This window comes from Rosa rugosa, chromosome 3 (genome assembly GCF_958449725.1).
Source record: "Rosa rugosa chromosome 3, drRosRugo1.1, whole genome shotgun sequence".
NCBI classification, from domain to species: domain Eukaryota; kingdom Viridiplantae; phylum Streptophyta; class Magnoliopsida; order Rosales; family Rosaceae; genus Rosa; species Rosa rugosa.
The window spans coordinates 47,351,381-47,374,118 of NC_084822.1; the positions used below are offsets into that span (position 1 = coordinate 47,351,381).

At 36.3% G+C, this 22,738-nt stretch overlaps 1 protein-coding gene and 1 long non-coding RNA gene across 5 annotated transcripts; both read right to left on the reverse strand.

The window, feature by feature from the left end:
* Positions 1-15,964: 15,964 nt before the first annotated feature.
* On the reverse strand, positions 15,965-19,606 carry LOC133740298 (uncharacterized). 3 transcript variants are annotated; one of them, XR_009861109.1, is made up of 8 exons: positions 19,422-19,587; positions 18,542-18,675; positions 18,053-18,099; positions 17,790-17,861; positions 17,135-17,323; positions 16,982-17,045; positions 16,534-16,637; positions 15,965-16,226 (listed from the first exon to the last, which is right to left on the reverse strand). It is a non-coding gene; the product is annotated as an uncharacterized LOC133740298 (long non-coding RNA). The 3 variants fall into 3 exon arrangements; XR_009861107.1 differs by having other exon boundaries at positions 16,534-17,045; positions 19,422-19,606; XR_009861108.1 differs by lacking the exon at positions 16,982-17,045 and having other exon boundaries at positions 19,422-19,584.
* Positions 19,607-21,202: 1,596 nt separating this feature from the next.
* Positions 21,203-22,002, reverse strand: LOC133740268 (uncharacterized). 2 transcript variants are annotated; one of them, XM_062168193.1, is made up of 3 exons: positions 21,841-22,002; positions 21,535-21,707; positions 21,203-21,438 (listed from the first exon to the last, which is right to left on the reverse strand). In XM_062168193.1, exons 1-3 carry the CDS (start codon positions 21,872-21,874, stop codon positions 21,328-21,330), a joined length of 318 nt encoding a protein of 105 aa, XP_062024177.1. In that variant the 5' UTR covers positions 21,875-22,002; the 3' UTR covers positions 21,203-21,327. The 2 variants fall into 2 exon arrangements, with proteins under 2 accessions (XP_062024177.1, XP_062024178.1); XM_062168194.1 differs by having other exon boundaries at positions 21,847-21,991.
* Positions 22,003-22,738: the final 736 nt, after the last annotated feature.

Below are 22,738 nucleotides of genomic sequence, written 5' to 3' on the forward strand. Positions count from 1 at the left end.
ACTCTCTTTGCAAACTCTCTCCGGACCTCCTCCGGAGAGATATTCTGAGAAGGGGTTAGTTTAATAGTGAGACCCTTTCTTGCCTGAGTTCTATCTGATCTCAGGACAGCAAGAGGTCTATTTGTTTTCAAAAAAACTGGAGAAAACTGGGCTGGCAGCCCTGAGGAAATGAAAAAAACACCATTTGGAGAAGGAGAGAGAGAGTGAGAGGGGATGAGGATGAAATGAGGGGTTGGAGACGGTGAGAGCAGAAATGAGCGAGAGGGAGCCAGTATTACTGTACTGTGTGAGAGTGAGAGTGAGGGCCAGAAAGAGAATAGAGAGAGTCTGTGCAATGGCTCATCGAACGACAAATTCACGTGGGAGACGGTACCAGAAAAACCCTAGCGAGCTAGCTAGCTGGCTTCAATCGGTATATCTTGTTTCATATACTTTTTATTTTTCTTTTTTTTTCATATACTTAGCAATCCTATTTACGTGTTAATAAAAGTAGGAAGGACTAATGCAATAACGTCTATCTAGAAAAGCCAAAACAAATTAATCTTATTGCAAAGGCTGAGAAGTGTAGCAAGTCAATTGGTCCGAACCTATGGATCTCTAGGTCCGAACCTAGAGATCCAAAAGCAGAATTTACATGCATGAATTTAGCTGAAAATATATATATATCCATAAATTCATCTTTACCCAATGCACATTCAGTAAAGGTTAGAATCCAGCAATTTATGCAGCTAAATTCACATTATTGATTATGGGCTCCAAATTTTTTTGAACTTGTTGCGCTTATTTTGGAAACATCATACTTTGCTCAAAATGTAGTGGATATTGATTGCAGTTTTCATTTCTACTCAGACAACATGAGTGCAACGGAGCAACGGTCTATAAATTAACTACGCCCAACTTTAGAATACGTTGGAATGATACTTCATCGTAGTAGAGACAGTAGAGTTATTGTTTGTAATTTTCTCTGTTGTCCCTCTTCCTAATCTTGAGTTATAAGCTCGAATCTCCGGCCTATAAGACGGGATCTATGGCCAACTGATTGAACGATGGAATGTGATCGTAGTGAAAGTGTATTTTGTGGTTGGGGACTAGGGTTAAACAGCTTTAAAATCTAATACTATGAAAGGGCCTAAAATTCCAAAATCAAACTCCCAACGTCCAACGGTAACTAGATTTTTAAATTTTAAATCTTATTCCAATCAAGAATTACTTATGATCATATATACGAGGGTGGTACGTTGTTTGTTCCAAGCTTGCTCATCTACAAATCGATCTGGAAGTACTTGCCTGTGAACATATATATGACGAATGACCAGCTTATTGAAACGGGTCTCAAGCTAACAGTTCCTTTGATTTTTCTTATATTTTCCTTCGGTATATATTCCACTGAAAAACCAGAGAGAGTAAAACCCAAGTCCCAAATAACATCTAAAGAAATTGTCTTGTTAAATGTAAATCTTCCAACGGCAACACTATTTGAGCCTTAGACGCTAATACTGTAACAACTTGGCAGTCTTAGTCCCTAATCATTGTCACAACTTGGCAGAGAAGAAGCCATGAACGTTTCAAAAGCTAAATGTAAGAACTAATGTAAATCAGGGCTTGAAGCTTTAAAAACATGTTTGCATCTTTGGTGGACAAAGAAAATGATTGATCTAAAATCGCTTTCAAAGTGAAGGGTCTCCTCGGACTTGATCTGGGTTTTTCCCTTTTCCTTATTTTGACTCAATTTGTGCCTCTAATTTGACCAGTTCACTCTTCACAGTATAATATTAGAATATATGAAAGAGAGGCAGAGAGAGGGAGATAGAGTTGCATATACAAGTCTGAAAGCATGGGGTTAATTATATTGTTCCACCTGCCTGTTAGATACAAGTCGGAAAGCAGACCATTTCAATTTTAAGCTTTTACAAATTAAACAAGCGAGTCTTGACATGTAGTATCATTGCTTCAAATAGGAACAATCTTCTATGGATGTGGAAACAAGTCCACTGCCTATAGAAACAGTACAGAAAACAAACCAGGTAAATGGAAACAAAAACAGTTTTTTCTTTTTTTTTTGGTTTTAATTACTACATAAGCAAAAGAAAACCCGATTACTACATAAGCAAAAGAAAACCCAAAACTACAAAAGCAATTTGCAAGCCCAGTAATGTCATAGCTAGCAAGCTAGGTCTTCATTAGAATGATAAAACCCAAATCTACCTCTTCTTGTCTGAGTTGCCTCCCTTAATTATACCCTCAATTTCGGTGAGCCGTTTGTTGACATCCAAGAGCTCGTTGTGAGTCTGTTGCACACTTTCGGCCAACGTTTTCAGATTTTGGTTAAAATCCTCGGCCTTCACTTTGAGCGTCGAAACATCCGGTTGGATTTGCTTCAGGAGAGAAGAGAGCTGCTGGAGACCTTCTTCTGTCGCAAGAACGCTTGTGAAATCGATCTTGGCAGCCACAGCAGCATATGTCCTTTCACGAGCCGTTGAAAACACCAATTTCGGGGGTTCCGGCTTGGAAATTTCCGGCATCGGCGAGTCTGAGCCGGACTTCTTCTCAGGAGGTGCCTTGTGATAACCTGCTTGCCAAAAACAAAAACCCAATCCTATAAAAAGCAAAGCAATATCAGCAACCACATAACTGATAGTGAACTTTTGACCAAAATCTATTTCCGTATCTGGCTTCCATTTTGGGGTTAAAGGAAGGTTTTTGGAAAGAACTCTCTTTGCAAACTCTCTCCGGACCTCCTCCGGAGAGATATTCTGAGAAGGGGTTAGTTTAATAGTGAGACCCTTTCTTGCCTGAGTTCTATCTGATCTCAGGACAGCAAGAGGTCTATTTGTTTTCAAAAAAACTGGAGAAAACTGGGCTGGCAGCCCTGAGGAAATGAAAAAAACACCATTTGGAGAAGGAGAGAGAGAGTGAGAGGGGATGAGGATGAAATGAGGGGTTGGAGACGGTGAGAGCAGAAATGAGCGAGAGGGAGCCAGTATTACTGTACTGTGTGAGAGTGAGAGTGAGGGCCAGAAAGAGAATAGAGAGAGTCTGTGCAATGGCTCATCGAACGACAAATTCACGTGGGAGACGGTACCAGAAAAACCCTAGCGAGCTAGCTAGCTGGCTTCAATCGGTATATCTTGTTTCATATACTTTTTATTTTTCTTTTTTTTTCATATACTTAGCAATCCTATTTACGTGTTAATAAAAGTAGGAAGGACTAATGCAATAACGTCTATCTAGAAAAGCCAAAACAAATTAATCTTATTGCAAAGGCTGAGAAGTGTAGCAAGTCAATTGGTCCGAACCTATGGATCTCTTTCATCATTAGTAGAGACTAGAGAGAATGCTGCTCTGTCTGAATTGGTTCAAAATAAGTCTTATTATAATTTGTGGCGAAGATGAATAAGAAACTAAACCAACTATCTTGCTAGCTTATAATTGTGCTCTAAGTATCAATCAGAGACCAAGTAAACTTAGTTGTAGCGGTGGATAATTAGAAGCCTGAATTTTAGTTATAAATCAATTGTGCACTAATTGGAGTAGAACTATTTAACCAGAAAGATAATGACACTAGTGGGTTTCCATGGTTAGGATTTTAGGGGAGGAGTGGTCTGTTTTCATGATTAGCCTTATTTTTCTTTTCCTTCAGGTCTGTCATGTCCTACACTTGTATAACCCTAGCTACCAACATAGTGTACAGTGTACACACACAAACACAGCGGCACAAATTTTGAGAATTATCTTGTACATTTGGATCAAATGACCATTCTTTTGTTTTTTCTTTGGTTTTATGGATCAAGTGATGAAATGAGGCTCAATTTGTTCCTTTGATTTCAAGAATAAAAAATAAAAATTAAAAAGTTTGTTTTGTCGCAGAGGGCAAAGTGGCAAACGCAGTATCGATCGTACGGGGGCAGAGAGAGATATTTACATTGACAGTGGCCCATACCTCATTCTGAAGCTGATTATATTAAAATGGAGGAACGCATGTCTGTTCTTAAGCTCATACCTCAGACATTTATTCCATATTGGCCTCATATTTACAGAAAGGCCATCGGAGGACCCCAATATCACCTACATATGAGGAAATGAAGACATTTTTGTTGAGTAAACTGTTATTCTGATTTTCTTTTAAGCTTATTTATATGTTGAGTTTGACTTCGGACCTGGCACTCTTATAGCTGGTGTCTCAAATACTTATCGATCTCTAAAGATAACCATTGAAATATACGAGCATAGATCTGGAGCTAGATTGAGTACTCCGAGAAAAAGGAATTAGAAACATGCAAATCTTAATTATCTTAGCGTAGATATCAAGTTATGAAGCAATAAGAATCGCGGAACGATTGATGAATCAAGGGAGAACGAAAAAGAGTACTATAGAACTTTCGGAAAATATTCCATAATGTCAATTCAAAAATGACTATATTAGTGGTCGGTATAGTGACAATCTCAACCTTGTGGGTTCGCAGATGGTGGGGATTGAAAGTGAAAGTTGGTGGTGGGGATTGAAAGTTGGGGAGATGGGGAGCAGAGACAGGGCTTTTCAGAACGAGGTGGTTTCACATTTTGGTTCATAAATCTCTGCAATGAACAGTGTAGCCTGCAATAATAGGACAAAGCTACATTACATCTTGGCGGCTAACATGAAAGAATGTGATATCGAGAGAGAGAGAGAGAGAGAGTCAGTTTCATGGATTAATGTATGCACAGGTCTACCCTGGTTTTCTCTTAGCTGCATTTCCAGGCACCAAAATGGGAAAGCTTTGAAAATGAAATGTAATAAACAAAACAGAACTTATCTGGGTAGTGGGTCAATATGACAGTGGTCCTCTAGACCAAAGTAAGAATTGGAGCAGGATTCTCTATCAAAGAGGACAAGAGGATCAGATCCTCTGGACCAAGTAATATGGTTAGGGTTAGGGTTGTTGGAACGAGTGCAGAAATATCAGGAAAAATGTTCCACAGTAACTTTTGACGTAGTATGTCTAGTCTACTTAATTGCATCTATTCTTGTAAGAAGCTGTTAATTTTAGTCAATTTACGGCCACTTTAGTAAAATTGGCCCTCTGCCTCTAAATGGGTGCATGAACCGTTGGTTAATGGGTTAACAATTTAAACAAGCGATTGTTCACCTTAAAAGGATGGTAGAACCGCAAAAGTAACTAGATTTTACTAAAATCACAGCAGATGAATCCTTAAACCTAGCAAAACATGTGATATTGGAATCTATTAGCCGGCTATCTATTAGATTAATAGGCTAGGTCGATCCAAAAAGATTTTGGTTTGATATATGAAACCTGAAACAGTGAAACGTAACATGTCTTATGTTAATTCATCAGTCGTATGTCACATAACTAATCAGAACTCCCAAGTTTGAATAGTGCTCATGTCTAGTCAATAAAATCAGGGTAATAAAAAATAAAGAAAAAATATTTCCAATTTTCTATTTAGCATGAATTTAGCTATAAAAAAAAATGTCCATAAATTAATTTGCATCCGGTGCACAATGAGTAAAGATAAGAGTCCAGCAATTTATGCAGCTAAATTCACCTTATTGATTACGGACTCCAAATCTTTTTTAACTTGTTGCGCTTATATTGAAAAAAATTATACTTAAATGTAGGAATTTTCTTAGGTACTCGGATGTTTGTCATACACCTATTTTATTAAATATTTTGGACCATTAGATTAGTAATATATCCAATGGTCTAAAATATTTAAAATTTGGTAACCTGTTTAGCCCTTAGCCAATTGATTATCAATTGACAATTACATTTTTTTTCCTTTCTAAAAAATATATTAAAAAAGAAACCTTCTAACTTAGGCTCACCAAATTACAATTAGTTCAATAATCTTTATTACTAATTAATTTTATCATTAGCCAATTAATGTTTGATTAATACTTGATTATCAATTGACAATTACACAACTGACAATTACATTTTTTTCTTATTAAAAAAAAACCTTCTAACCTAGGCTCACAAAATTAGTACCAGTTAAATAGTGTTTATTACTAATTAATTATATCATAAGTAGTTTCCTTAACCAAATATAATTCTTTCTACATGCATTTTACAACAACCAGAACCATTATTGTAAAAATAGATAATCTTTGTTATAGATGTAGTAACTACTTTATGTACAACTTGATATTACTGCTTTTTGAACTATACTACAAATATTACCCCAATGTGTTATCATATAGGTAAACCATTATATTTTGACTAAAACCGCGTATGTCCTCATTGGTGTAATGAAGTTCTCCCTTACGTAATTAAAGTAATACATTGTATAATTTCCGTCGTTGAAGTTATAATTACTTTCAGTCAACGTAATTTACCAAAAACTACAACAATGGATATAAAAACGATATTTTTTGTTCTAATTGTACTAATTACTCCACCTATACCCTATGTACTAGTTTATGAACAATTTAACAAGGGTTTAACAAGTTTGACAACAAATGTATTGTCAGAGAGGTAAATCTTTATGTTTTTATCATTAATGAAATTATTACTTCAATGACCATGCATTTTATCATAATCCAAGTCAATTGATGTAAAACGGTAATTTTTGTTCTATTTGTGGTAATTACTCCACCTAAACTAATGTGCTAGTTTATAGACAATTTAACAAGTGCGATAACAAATTTGTTGTCATAATGGTAAATCTTTATGTTTTTATTATTAATGAAATTATTACTAAAATGACTACACATTTTACCACAACCCCCAACAATTGATGTAAAAGTGCTCATTTTTGTTCTATTTGTAGCAATTACTTCAAAAACTGCATCATTTACAAGATTATTAACCATTTTACAATTCTGACAACAATTGTGTTGTGAACATGGTAAAATTAATATTATACCAAAAGATACGTAAGTACTCAGCATTGTAAAAAGGTTCTCCATTTGATAAAAGTTGTCCAACTATGATATTTACATCTTTGATCACTTAATTACATTAACCACAATAAGTGTGGTCATATGTAGTAATTTTAGTTCTACCAGGTGTAATTTATTATTTTGACAATATATGTTACATGTTTCTGAACATTATTATATATCAAGATAGAATGTGTTGTTAATATATCATCGTAACTGTAGAGACAATAGTGTTATTGTTGGGAATGTGGAAGAGGCTAAGGTTTTAGATATAAATCAAGAGCAGTGCTACAGACACCAAAAAATTATACCAAAAATCAATACCAAATTATGTGGCATCTGAGTTGGCGTCTTACATGTCAATACATTCAATTTAATAATTTCCGACAAATTTCATTGATTTTATTAAGAAACTAATTAATCAGCAAAAAAAAAAAAAGGGTGATTCACCAAACAACCAAATTTGCTGTCGCCCTTCCTCAAACTAAAAAACAACCAAATCTGCAGAATCAAAAGAACAAAGAAATCTGGAGGAGAATAGCGCAAAGAAATTACATCAAATCTAGTAGACTGCATATATAGTAGTATATCTATTTCTATTTTCCTTTAACAATGTAAGAACATGAAACCCAGGAGAGAGAGATCCAGTTATCAACTGAAAATCATCATTGCTCCATCATTGCATATCTCTATTTCTAAAATGAAAACTACCACCACTAGTAGTAATAGATCATTATTCAATTGCCGGTCAACTAATGAATTAAATCACATGCAACTTCATATTCTATTTTTTATGTTTTGACTGATAGCCTTCTCCTACAATTGCATGTTAAAGTTTCCATGATTGTGAAGGGTTTTGTTTAGGGTTTTTTTCTTCCTTTTTCTGTTGTTTATCATATACATTTTTCTAATTAAACAACAATAACTTTTAATTATTGCTCTTTTTATTTTAAAGAATAAAAATAAAATAAGAATACATGCTAAAAATAATTTGATGATATGGCACCTGCCACATCATTTGGTAGTAAAATTATTTGTGATCTCAAGCATTTTTGATAAATCAAAGGGGTAATTAATTGGAATGGAACTTTTTAACCTAAAAGATACAATGACATGGTTAGGATTTAAGGGGAGGAATCTAGTTTGTTTAATTCATATACTATAATCTTAGAGTTACCCCCAGTTAAGAGAGTACTTTACTTGTATCAAATATCATGTTAGAGTCAATCTGCACTAATTAAATCTCCAATGATGACCTTCAAGATGGGAAAAATACACCACTGGCTTTATTTGAACGTAATTATTGTTCCCTTATTTGTGTGGGTACATTGCAACTCTACATCTAATATGCCATATATATTCTTCTATCTTTTCAAAGTACCTGGTTGTTTGTTCCATTTTTGCTCATCTACAACTCGATCTAGAAGTACTTACCTGTGAACATATATATGACTAATGACCAGATTATTGAGATGGGTCTCAAGCTAACAGTTCCTTTGATTTATCTTATATTTTCCTTCACTCTGGGTTCCACTGAAAACCAGAGAGAGTAAAATCCATGTCCCAAATAACATCTAAAGAAAGTGTCTTGTTAAATGTAAATTTTTCAATCTCAACACTATTTGAATATTAGACTCTAACAGACTAACACTACATACGTATCATACATTCATACTTATTTCTAGGTAGGACATCTTCTTCGACTATTCCAAACAATGATATAGTATTATGACCGATGCTTAAACATCGATTTTTTTGTTTCCCCAGCCTAAAAGCTTCATTTATTTGAACATAAGTAAAGGAATGTAAAATATTTCTTCACCTTGATCAAAATGGTAACCCTAGCTTTTGAATGGTTAAAAACTAATTATTGTGACTAAAACTTGAATAAGAGATTCATCTTCATCTTTTTCCTCTTCTTTACTTTTTCCTAATGTATAGCATTTTCATATTTGTGTGACTTTTATAAGTTGCCATATTATTTAGAAAGATATTGGGAGCTCGATTAGGAAGGTTGCTTAGGAAATTGAATTTATATATGTATAAACAACTAAATGGATAGGGTTTGGGGTGTACGGAAGAATTACAAGCCCTTCCAATGGCTAAGCTTTCGGAAGGTACTGTATTAATTGAAGCCATACCTAGGGTTTAATTGTCATGTACGAACACCGTCTCTTTTTTTTGTTTTTTTTAATCTTTCCTTGAGAATTTTTCGTCCTATTGGGAACTTGACAATTTGGGACTGGTTCAGTTATTTTTTTTTTTTGAAGGGAAAGTAAAATGGTTCAGTTAATTTTAACATTAAGGAGATTAGTTAATCAGTTAGCTAGGCTATCGTACATTGGATTTGACAATATGAATCTAGTTTACTGTGAAAACAAGAAAAGGGATGAATTAATCAAGTTAATATACTAAAATAGTTACAATGGAATTTGATTTCTATAATTTAGCGTTTATCATGAGCAGTAGATGCGATTTACTGTTGATCAAAATGTTATGCCAGTTACGGACATAAACGTGAGAGCCCAAGAAATTTATTAAAACGTCATATTTCTACGTAAATGGCTTATTAGCTAGATGCCAATGTAAGATTTTTCTTCTCTTAAGTGATCTAGATGTTAACGCTTTTGAATCGTAAAAGATATGAGAAATTGTAACTACAACTTGATGAATAATTTCGTATTATCGAGGTCACCCATTGATACTAATGTGCCATTCTTGACAACTATTCATCCACCGCTACAACACAATTATAAGCTAGCTAGCTAATTTAGTTTCTTATTCATGTTTGCCAGAAATTATAATAAAGACTTAATTTGAACCAATTCGGACGGAGCAGCATTGTCTCTACTAATGATGAAAGAGACCTTTCTCAAATCCATAGGTTCGGACCAACTGACTTGCTAGACTTCTCAGCCTTTGCAATAAGATTGATTTGTTTTGGCTTTTCCAGACATTACAGTAGTCCTTCCTGTTTTTATTAACACGCAAATGGTATCTTGCTCAAAGACTACGGGAATCAAACCCTGCAAGAAAGGATGAAAATGTGTAAATTAAGCTAGGTACGTAGCCCCTCTTTGTCAAAGTTTTATTTGTTTGATATATCATAGCTATTCTACATTTGTCCATGAGCTCGTTTCACTAAGCCTTCTTTTTGTATTTCAGATAGAGTCAGCTAGTATATAAACAGAGAGAAAAGGCATGCCATATGAGTCCAGGGTGCTTTCATGAAATTGCTTCTGCAATTTTCGGGGCACCATGGCTGACTCCAGCTTTGCTTCCCCTGATAAAGTAATCTGGGGTTCACATCCAAAACCAATTGGCAATGGATGGAGTGGCCCAAACCCTTATAAACCCATAGGCAAGGTCCCAGTTTTCCCATGTGGGATGTATATATTCTCAACACGCCCCCGCACGTGTGGCGAATTTTCAAGCCATACACGTGGACAACTTTGGGTGACGTGGAGCCCGTGTGGCCGTTAGGCATGCACACGTGGGTAACCTGGCTTTGATACCATGAAAGCTTAGAGCAAGCTTGAAGAAACTGAGAGAAAAGAGAGAGAGAAATAGAAACCCTCTGTATATATGAGACGTAATTGACTAGCTTAGTTACAATGAGAATAGGTCAAGGTATATATAGGAAGCCCAATTAACCAACTAAGTAACAGAGACCACTATCTTCTAGTCACATGTCAAGAAGAGCTGCAGCACATGCATACACTGTGTGTAACAACCTACACTATGTGTAACAACCTAATAACCATGTAATAATGTGTAACACTCTAATAACCTAAAGGTAAAAAAGGAAATCCCTGATTTGACTTTTTCAATATATTCTAACATCCCCTTGTTAAGGAAATAGGATAGCTACATATCACTGCTACCCAGTAAATTAGAAAAATCCATGATCGAGATTGTACCACATTTGTAAATGAAGAATATGGTCATTACTATACCTAAAGGAAAAAAAAAAATTGTTCATTTTTAATTTAAACAGGTAAACTCTCCTTAACTTCCTCATCAGTTATAGAATTAACTCAATTGAAATCGAGGACCAACCAACAACTCAAGGACATATGGCACATAATTAAGTAGCAATTATTTCTACAGTAACAACTTTCACTTTTCTCAATTTTAAAAGGCCAATTTGATCAATCCTAAGATCATATGATGATAAACGTAGAGAACCATTTTCTAGATCAAGAAACCGAGTTCTACATAACAAATTATAGTTTTACAGTTTTCCTGCAGCACGGATATAACAAATTACTATAATCTAAAGGAAAAAAGAAAAATCATTGAGTTATCTGGTATATAGAGAAAAAAATTAAAGGCCATAAGAGTTGATAGGTACATTCTCTAATATAGTAGTCATCAATCAATCAAAAGAGTTGATAGGTACTTAATTAAGCCATTAAGGAGACACATAAGAGCAAGTGCACCCGTAGTCAAGAAAAGGCAAAGTCGAGAAGTCAAGAATTCGACCAGTCAAGCTACTATTCACTGCCACTGGACATAGATTTACACCCGTTGTTTTTCTTGCCCGGTCAACACTGTTCACGTAATTCACATTACTGTTCACGTGTTCACCATTGGATTTAGCTGAGCACATTACTGTTCATATATTACTGTTCACTGTTCGCATTACTGTTCACTGTTCATATTACTGTTCACATTGGAATCAAAATCACTTAAGAAGCCAACCCAGCGCTGCCAAGTGTCCTGCCTCTTTGCTTTTCTTCCTGACGTCACCCACGTTCCTCACAATATCAAGCTGGCAGCTCCATGACTTTGGGCAAGAAAAAAGTCACAGACTTGCCTTTTTTTTTGACCTCAGTCATGCAAAGCCAAGCTTTGCCCAGTCAAGCTTGGCCCGGTGGAAAGTTGTTTTCTGCAAAGCCCGGTCACCACGTCAAGATTCCTCCTTTTTGCCCGGGCAATCCACCACCGGTGGACTTGCTCTAACAATTCACAAAATATATAGCTAGTCTTGTTAATCTAATTAAAAGCAAATCTAAGACTAATTCCAAACATGACACTTAATACTTGATCAAAAAAAAAAAAAAAACATGACACTTAATCATCAATGAAATTCAGCCTTTTACTCAAAAAAAGAAAAGAATTCCAAACAAAATAAAGAGTACGCTGGCCCATCAATCATCATCATTTGAGGCACTCCTGCAAACAAAACAAAAACAAAAAAACAATAATTAACACAAAATTTACCTAAACCCAAAACCCTAAACCATCAAAAAGTTCAAAAACAAAAAATTTACCTCTTCGGGACACCCAAGTGCTCCTCAATCACCAAGAGTCGCTTGTGGAGAGCTTTGAGAGTTTGGATCACGCTGAGCAGATCCTGATCCATCTTTGTTGTGTTCTTCAGGAGGGATGAAACCTTGAGATTCATCATCTGAGAGTGAGCTAGCTACCAGCCTCTGTATCTGCTCTTCAGTCCCGAGTGTGCTGCTGAAGTCCATTTTTGATGCGATGGCGGAGTATGTTCTTTCCCGGGCCGTGGAAAATACCCACTTTTGGGACTCGCGGGACTCCTCAATCGGCTTCAGCTGCTCACTGGACTCTTCATCCTCTTCCTTCTCTCTTGGGGGGGCTCTGTACGTAGTACCCGGCCTTCCAAAAGCAAAAGATAAGACCAGCAACAAGCAGCCCGACGTCGGCTAATGCATAGCCGACGGTGAATCTGCGTGAGAGAGCATAATCCTCAGACTTCCATTTCGAGGTGAAGGGAAGGAAGGTTTTTGTTAAAAACTGTGCGAGCAAAATCTCTCCGGATCTCAGCCAGAGAGATATCCACACGAGGATTTAACTTGATGATTAAAACATTTCTTTCAGTCCCCTCAGCTTTCAAAATATATAACAGATCTGTTCTTTTTCAAAAAACTTGAAAAAATTGGGCCTCCGGCTCTTAGGAAATGGAAAAATGCCATTTGGAGGAGAGAACTCTGAGAGAGAGAGGTGGGATGAGAGGGAGGGTTTGATGAGAGTGAGAGCAGAGAGAAGAGAGAGAAACGATTTAGTACTACTGTGTGTGTGTGTGAGAGAGAGAGAGAGAGAGAGAGAAGAGAGAGTGAGACAGAGAGAGCGAGAAAAAGAAGAGACAGACGACAAGTACGTTCTCATCTTTTACCCTGAGCTGGGTAAAAATATTAGCATTGCGGTGGGTAGAAATTGGTCATTACTCTAGAGTATCGCTATGGCCTATGGACTACGAATAACATATAGATTTGATTGCTTCCTCTTGTTTTAACCGAGGTTCCACATGTAATTGCGAGATTGGCAAGCAAATAAGGTATCAACTGCCTAACGAATATAATTTCTCAAATTTCAACTAAGTCACATATATAGTTTTTTCTTAGCTGAACCACCGATCAAATTAAAGTTGGCAGAAATGAAACTTAAATCATTTGTCCAAAAAGGTAGATCGGATGATGAATTTTAATAGTTCACTTTAGTACTTTATAGGATTTCTTTTCCAAAATATTTGGTGGTTCCTTATCTCGGGCCTGCTCCAAATGCAACGCAAACATTTCCTCCATACAATTTCGTCCAGTTCTCAAATCGTGATGGATCAAATTTGTTTGGATATTCAAATATATTTTTGTGATTTGTCCATCTGTGTACGTACCACATCCTACCCGAAAAAAATTGTAAAAATGATGTTAATTAGTACGTAGTTTATCTGCACATATAATATAATATATATTAGAGTCATGTTCGATCGATCAAATACTCGGTCCTTTTAGTAAGTATTGAGCTTAAAGCTAGTGCATTCCATCCCTTTGATTGGAAATGTCACAGCCAGTACAGGTAGCATCTCTCCATGTACGTTTGAAATTTGGATTTCGTTCCAGGTAATTTGCTTTATATCTACAGACTACAGATATAGATATAGATCTACTAAGTAACAAATATAGTAATTACCGCAGTAAGTTTGAACACGCTAGCAAATAACTAGTACAGTAATTAATGATCGAGGTTGTCAAATGTCAACAATCTCTTGCCAAATAACTAGAAGTGACAGAATTAATTGTTGGCTGCCGTCGTTTCCTTATATTTCTTTTCTACAGTACAAAATTCTAGGGTTTAGGGTACAGAGTTTGACATTGATGGTGATCCACACCTCATTTTGAAGTTGGTTATTATTTTAATATGAGGGGAAGGCAGACCTGTTCTTTTTTTTGGTCTCAATAGAAACTTGCATGTCGATCTGTTCTTAAACTCAGGGCTCACACGGTCACACCTTTATTTCCCTGTTGGTCTCATATTTATAGAAAAGCCAACATCCTTGAGGATAAAAAATACCTCGACCTCAGCAAATTGTTCCAAAGAGTATCGGGCCATAAGGGGCTATATATGACATCAATTTCTGTCGATCACTTGCAGGTCATTACAAGTTGAGGCCTATCTTTCTCTCCAGGAATTTCTTGAAAGGGCGTTTGATAGTGTTGAAAATGTACGTTGTTTACTTTGATGATATATTGGCGTTTTACTTGGAAATTATTTATGTCTCTGATGCGCTAGGTGAAACATGCATTACTTAGCGGTTTGATGGTCTACATTCTAATTTAGTGCACTGTTGGGTGTTTCTGGAAGCAAAGTTTTCGCCGACTATTAAGAATGAGGCTGGGACCGCTGCCATGGCTATGGAGATTCGCCACCCTAACCGCCTTTGATCTTTTGAGTGCCGTTGTTGATGAGATTAGCTGATAATGCACCAATACCAACACTAAATTGGAAGCAATTACTAATTGCTCCTAATTCCTCTATAACTTGATGGTGCCATCTTTGAAAGATATAATACGTACAAACAAATTAAAAAGATTGACATTCTCAAAGATATGAAATCTTGTCTAGTTAGAGTAGACGTAACCTAATTTAGACTCGTAAATCTTCTTCAATGCACACGACATTTTCATTGATGTTATGAATACGAAATGTTGATTTAGCTAAACTGACATGTTTAACCGAATTTCCTAAGAAAATAGTCCGCCCAATATATTGGGTCAAACAGTACAATTCTTCCTCAAAAACTATGGAGGCCAAATTCTAAATATAACGTTATTGGTCTCGTACGTATCTGCTCCACTAAAAGCCTCTACAGTAATTCGAAGCCCCAAGACCCAAATAAATTATGTTGGGTTGGTTGTTGACACAGACAGCGCATAAGAAGACGAGCACCCAAGCTAGCTCCAGGCCAACCCTTGAAACCCTCATCGACTCATGGGTCTTTCCGGTTCTTCTCGTCGCCGTTCCGAAGGTTAGTAAGCTTAGAATTCCGTGTTTAGTTTTTCTCATGTGCGGGGTTTGCAACTTTGGATACTCTTTATGGACTTGTGGTAGTGATTTTGTCTTCTCTTTCGGGTGTCTAGAATTTGGGATATATTTATAAGATAGATGAGAATCCATATACTTAATTGGCTCAGTGTGTTGCTTTTACCATTTGCAGAATCATCATCCTCTTCCTCCCAACAACCAAAGAGTAAGCATCTCATTCTATTTTCTCATTCAATTACTGGTTATCAATATGAAGGCTGGGGCTTGATATCATTGTCATTGTAAACACTACTAGAATTTACCCAATGAGTGACAAACCACTTTTGTCACCTATTCTGAAAATTTCGTCACCTATAGGTATGGGTGACGAAAAAAGTTTGTCACCAGTTTCGTCACCTATAGTGCGTGACTGATTCCTTTAGGTCACGAAATGCTAATTTCGTCACTAAAATGGGCATGGGTGACGAAATAAATTAGTCACCCAATCTCTAACATTTCGTCACCCATTCTTTTTCAAATCCTGTTCTTTTTTTATTTTTGCGCCCAATTTTTTTTCTACCGCCAAATTTGACTATTGGTGACGAAAATAGTTCGTCACTATTTTTGAATCATTTTTAAATTTTGGATTTTGGTGCCAAAATTATTTTTACCCACCAAATGCAATACTATTTGTGCCAAATTAATTTCGTGTCTAATATTTTATATAATTTACTTCTTTCTCCAAATATAGTATATATGAAAATTAATTTTAAATTAATAAATATATGTTATCAACACTTTGCAACAAGAAGTAATAGGTAAATAAGTAGCATAAATATATGTTAACATGCTTATTAGCCAGTACTTTACAAATATAATAACTTGAAAAGTTACATATCAGGTGCCGGATGCATTTGAAATTTCAAGGCATCATATTTACATCCAAATTGTATCCTGCCAAAAGCTATAAGGACATCATTTATCTCTGCTTCTTCATTGATCCAAACACCACCATTGCTGCCCCGATGTTGATGCATGAGACTTTCTCAACATAGGTCACATTTTAACCCTTCTACATTTGCCAATAACAAAGCAATTCAAAGCCCAAATAATGGTAATGAGAAAAGTATAGTATGTAGATACTCTATAAGAACTGCACAAAAATAGTTTGTCATTTGTAAAGAAGCTCCTCATCCTATTTCTATATTGTTTTTATATGTCAGCAAGACAAAACAAACTAAGGGATAAGTTTTCAAAGCAAATGAAACAAATCAATTAGACAAACATATTTGATAATAGAGTTCCAAAGAACCAACTAAAACAATCATTCCAAAGCATACCTCATCACTAAAAAATTAAAAAGACTTATAAGAACAAACCTGATGAAAATAATGTTGAATTTTCAATATCCTGTGACTTCTGCAAGCAGGAACTAGGACCTTTGGAACTACATGATGAACAAAATTCTTGGAAGGAACTGTACCTAATATGGAGATTAATGCAAGGTGGCAAGATTCATCAGACGAACTGCAATAAATGATCATAGTTTTGACTGAAATAGGAAGGAAACAAGAGACGTCCAGAAAGTCCAGCTAAAATGCATATCTGCACTTTAAACCTGAAATACTTATCAATTCATATAATCCCAAGTGTGCCATGAACATTGTACATAAAGTAATTGCCAATATCAATTCTTTGAACTGAAATCACAATTGAATAAACAAAAAAAATAAGAGTAACAGCAAACGTGGCCCAAATTTTGGCAATGAATATATGAGGACCTCTTCTATATCCATCCAACAACAGAACAAAAGGATGGGCTACTACCATAAGTGCAAAGAGAAATGTCATTAAAAGCACAGCCCCCTAACTTCTTAGACCATATTTACTTCTGCAATTTAAAAATTAACAACGAATAAGTCAGTTAGATTTATAAGGCTAATAAGAAGGGTAAACACAGAAAAGTCTCAATAGAGAAACCTGGTAAGGCTTCATCAAGGGTTCCAGTTTCAACAAGTCCACATTGTACAACTGTATGCCTGGACGATTTATGCTGGTTATGCAATCTAACATCATTATAAGGTCTGACAAACTCCTCTTTGGCATCAACATTACACCATGATATCCCAACTGGCTTCCTTGGAATGCATAAAACACTATGACGAGCAGCTGAGTAAAAAGAAGAAAAACAGGGGCATCATAATGTGAGCTAAAACAAAAAAGAGAATATAAGAGCTAGTGAATCCATAAAGGAGGAGGAAGGAGCTCAATAGTCCATAGAAACATTCTCAACCATGTGCCTTACCCATAGAACATCTTTACATATATAAGAAATTACCAATGCTGATTCTAAAACAATACAACAAAAATAAGTACATTCAACACAAACTTTAGCAAAGCAACGTGGTTCCACAATCCTCACAGTACATCACATTGTCTGGTATTCCTTCCAATAGTTTTTAGATCATAATCCTGGCTAACATGCAAAAGTGGATACTACAAAGCTGAGAGATTGATATAAAGTCAAAAGTAAATGGTACACCAAAAAATAGTAGAACCAAATCTACTGCAATACGGAATTAGATGATGGAGCCAAAATCCCATGAGATAATATGCTAAGAATGCATTGACTTACAATTACTAAGCTTTCCCAAAATGGACGTCTGCGCGGAAAACACCCAATAATTAGTCCCTTCTGAGTGAACAGCTGCATTATAAAGAAATTGTCTCAGCAATTTCAACACTAATACTTCAAAATTCCAAGATTTATGAGGTCAATTTCTAATTACTTGAGCTCTGTTTTTCACACTATAAATTCTGATCAAAATACTAGTTTGGAAATTTGAAGAATCAGGCAAACACGGGGAAGCAAAGTAAATTAGACGTAGAAGAACTCACCGGCAACAAAGACGACGTTAATGGCAACCTGGATTATTGCTTGTAACCTGATACGTTAGAGTTAACCACAGAGAGAGTTAGCCCGAGATTATTTCAAACCAAGAAAAGCTTGAAAGATGAAAAAGAGAGAGGAGATAATTGGCACAGTGCTATTATTACTCACTGAACTGAAAAGAAAAATGTAAAGCTTTCATATAATCCTCACAGCGCTTTCTTAACACTATGAGCTATTGTTTCTCTTTCTTCTTTCCCTAACATTTGAGCTATCTAATTAAGAGAACTGAAGTATAGAGAACATTTATTCACACACACACACACACACACATATATGTGCATATCCCTAACACTAAGATCTTCAGAAACAGTAACTTACAAAATCAGACAGAAACAACAAATAATCAAAAGCCACCAACGACGTAAAACATACAAAATACAAATTGCAAAAACTCACAAGCAAACACACACTTTCGGGGTTTGGTAAACGCTTACAGTTTTGATCTGATTGCTCTTAACCCAATTTACAAACACATTAGAACCGTCTTTCTCAATCAAACCAGGAAACCCATCAATGCAATCTTTACACAGGATTGTCACATTAGGTTCACTCTCCAACCATTGCAGTTCTACATATCAATTAAGGGTGGATTCAAATCCAAGCATTTTAGACAAAATGAAACAAGTTGGCACTCTATTTGCATAATTAAAAAAACTGAAACAAGGCAGAATATATACCTGGCCATCTGCAATTATCAACAGAAACTTAACAAAACTATTGAATTTGCCCAAAATCCTTTCTAATTTCAGAAAAAGCCATACATATACTTTAGCAGAAAAGGCCCAACATTTTAAGACTAATGAGAAGATTCAGAGAAATAAATTCTCCCAAAGATGAAGGAGGACTCTAGTTTTTCGTCAAGGAGCAATCTATCTTACGAAATAAAGCCCATAAATTCTATATGTGAGAGAGACAGAGAAAGAGGTTTTGATTCAAATTTTATATATTCCCCAATTTATCAAGGCCTAGGCATCTTCAGCTTACCTAACAAACTCTCTAAGGAACACCTCCTTGTGGCTGTATAGACTGTGAACTATCAAATCCATTAGCCGACTGACCTGCAATTAGTTTCAAAGTCCTCAGCTTTCAATTCAAAACTCATAAACTAAAATCTCAAAAGCAAAAAAATGAAAATGAAAACTATAAACAGTCCCGACTATGAACAAAGCCCTATAATTTAAACCCAATGCATCCATTTTGATTGCCCATATAACAATAACACCACAAATCATCTAAAAGTCTAGAACTTTCAGAACCCAATTGAGTCAGAACCCAAAAAGAACCAAACTTTAGTACAAACAGAGAGAAACCCACCTCGGCTTGGTACTGGAATTCCTCACCGGGCGTATCGGCGACCTCTTTCTTGGCGATAGATTGAATGTCACGTCGAGTATGAAATTGTGAGGGAGACAGAGACAGACGGATTGCTAGCAATGGAGAAATCATCTCCAGAGATAAAGCCCAAAAGTTATAAGAGATGAATCTTCAGAAAGTGAACAGCTATAAGGATTTGAAATCAGATCTCGCAGGAAACTTAACACAGATCCGAAAAATGTGAGACCACAAATCAATCACGGTAGAGATTTGGCAGCGAGTGGGAGACTGAAAGAGAGATCGCGGCGAAACTGCAGTAATGAGGTTTCCAGAAATTGGAACGATGATGGAGATTGTGAGTTGAAAGTAATGCAGATGGAGAGTAAAAGGTTCATGAGTATTGAGCGCAGACCCTAAAATTCTATGCAAAAAGCTTTTGGATCTTTTTTTTTTCCTTAAACAAAAAAAAGAAAGATTAGTGCCAAAAAATTTCGACACTAACTATGGGCCTTCCGTCACAATAAATGGGGAATATTGTTGGTCCAAAGTACAAAAGTATGGGTGACGGAATTAAAAATTTTGTGACCCATTCCTACAATAGGTCACAATTTTAAGGTTTGTCACCTATAATTTTGTGACTAAAAGGGTAAATTCTAGTAGTGAAAGTTAATTTAGGGGTTATCTTCTTTGTGTAATGTATAAAGTGACACAAATAGGTTTTCCTTTCTATGAATATTGCTTTGACAAAACCAATTGTGAATGTTAGATCCTCAACACTTGCACTCTTCGATTACTATATTCTTGCTTGTATATTATTAGGTCTTACTCAAGTTCAAGATGAGCTTGTCAAGAAATATCCTCCCGGTGCTGTGGTTATTCAGACCAGAACTCCTCCGAGATCAGCTGATGATTTTAGGCGGGAGTATTTTCTGCAGAAATACCCTACTTGTGAGGAATGGATTCAACGGTTCTACAAGGTACATTGATCTCTCTAGTTAAAGTTGTTCATGTGCTTGCTGTGTGCTAATTCTGCTCAAATTGGATGGGAAATGCTTTCAGATTTTCTTTTCAAAGACAAAACGAAGGGTCTATTTCTCCTAATTACACAAGAAACATTATGCACGTGATATTAATTCAAGTCCCCTTTCTAGGCCAACCAAAACCCCGAATGATGATCTCAAAGTTATAACTTCTTCGTTCTTCAAAATGGTAAAGAGACAATCGCAGTTATCACTAGTGTTGTTTATATGTCCACTAGCTGCATAATGGGATGAGTAGCTAGGAATTGGCCATGAACAAAATAAACTGGCACTAAACACCTCTGTTTTGCAGTTATAGCGCCTCTGTGGGAGCAATTGCCCTGAATGGTCCAAGATAAGGATTGAGACCTGTGGCCTTGAGGTTTGCCCTGAAAGGTTATAGAATGACTCGACTTCCGTTAGCTAGCTAATGACTCAAATTCTACTACTTGCGTCCGAATGTGAAGATCCCTAACAAAGGCTTGATCAGTTGTGAAGATTTACATGTTCCCTCCCTTTATAGCTTGCATGTAAAAGTAATTATTTGACGAAACAAATCAGTAGTGGCTACTGTCTTAAAACTCTGTCTTATCGATTGATGTATAAAACAATGGTTTGATAATTTGATGTGGTTGATTGTTTTTATTTGCGCTCCAGTTGGTTATATAGTGTATGCTATGTTTGACCGTGCCTTAAACTAGAGAATAAGGAGTGTGGATTTCACAACTGAATGCAGAAGTATAACATAAAGAAAGCGGCATAGGACCAGTCCTTGCAATCAAGCTAGGAAACTCATACTGACCATACAACAACAGAGAGTTACAGCGTCTTAACATGGACGGATCATCATCTCAAATGCAATAAATGTCTACAATGTCCATAGAGCTTCATGATTTAGTGGGAAGACTAGCCGAGAGGTCGACCTCAATACCACAACTATCCCGCACCGCTACCTGATAGCACTGTGCCAGAAGCAGGTCCTTGTTCCTGCTCATTGCCTGCCAAAAGTTAACAGTGGTATAGAATTAGTGGTAATTCGATCATATCTCCGAAACCTAGCAAGTAGTAACATATGAAGAAAAGAATTTATTTACCTGATAGAGCATCCTAATCAAGGTCTCACAATTACGATCAGGAAACTCAAAATCAGAACCAGGTATGCTTGGAATATCAGATCCATCTGGGTTCGTGTTTGGGCGACGAATAACTGTCGCAGGGAGATGACACATCTTAAGAAGCTCATCTTGGCGCTCACTACGCGTCAACCCTATCAGTCATTACAAATTTACAATTCATGTTAGCATCACAAACAATTCGAAATTCAACTTGAAAAGCCTACAGATCGGAGAAATTAAACATGGGTACGCAAAATTGCTTGCTAGATAGATTAGATTACTAACTTTTACTTTTGGGCTGGGATGCTCCTTGACCCATGTAGTTTCGGCTCCGCAACGCGATTTAGGGTTCTTTCGCGAGAGAGACAGAGAGAGAGAGATTTTCTGGGAAGAAGCTGGTTATGTACACTAAATAATCTCAGCATCCATAATTTTCTTGGATTTGGTCCCGTCTTTTCGGGCCACCCATTGGTGAAAATAACGACAGCCCAAATCAAAAGAGGTAGGCGGAACCAGGACCCGAGAGTCGTTTAGGCTAATTTTTTTTTAGAATTCAGTGGGAGACTCATCCTTACGCCTTTATTATTTTTAATCAAAACATATAACGGAGTTTACATAAAACTAAATTCCGTAAATTATAAACTACAAGCATACATTTGCTGTAAGTACCCAACAAAAAAGATATACAAAGGAATTCAAAACATAAATGGTCAAGTCGACAAGAATAAAAAGAGTCGAGAAACTCAATGCCCAGAATCACAGCAGCAACTCCAATTCTCCAACTTAAACAATCCCATGCAGCAGCAAGCCAGCAACCGCCAGCAAGTCAGCCACTGACCTCCATCGAAACGCACAAATTAGAATTTAGAATAGATTCATGGCTTTGTCCAAATCGAAATTTAGAGTGGATTCATAGGATTTCCCCAAATCGGCAAGAATTGAAGATGAAAGATAGAGTATCTGTACCTGTGAAGTAGGAATCTCCAAATTGGATTGGGTTCAAGGCGATTTTCGACGGCGGTTTGTGGGAGTATTCAATCGGATTGGGTTCAAGCAGCCACTGACCTACTGAGTAGCGAGCAGCTGTGGGAGTACGCAACTTCCTATCGATAATTTTTTTTTCCTTTGGGCTAGTATGGGCTGAAGGTGTGTGTGTGTCTATATATATATATATATATATATA

Coding starts and splice junctions, on each gene's coding strand:
- LOC133740268 (XM_062168193.1), bottom strand. CDS start 21,874: ATGGGTCAAGGAGCATCCCAGCCCAAAAGTAAAA. Junction 21,708..21,840: donor ATCCCAGCCCAAAAGTAAAA/GTTAGTAATCTA, acceptor AATGACTGATAG/GGTTGACGCGTAGTGAGCGC. Junction 21,439..21,534: donor TGATTAGGATGCTCTATCAG/GTAAATAAATTC, acceptor AACTTTTGGCAG/GCAATGAGCAGGAACAAGGA.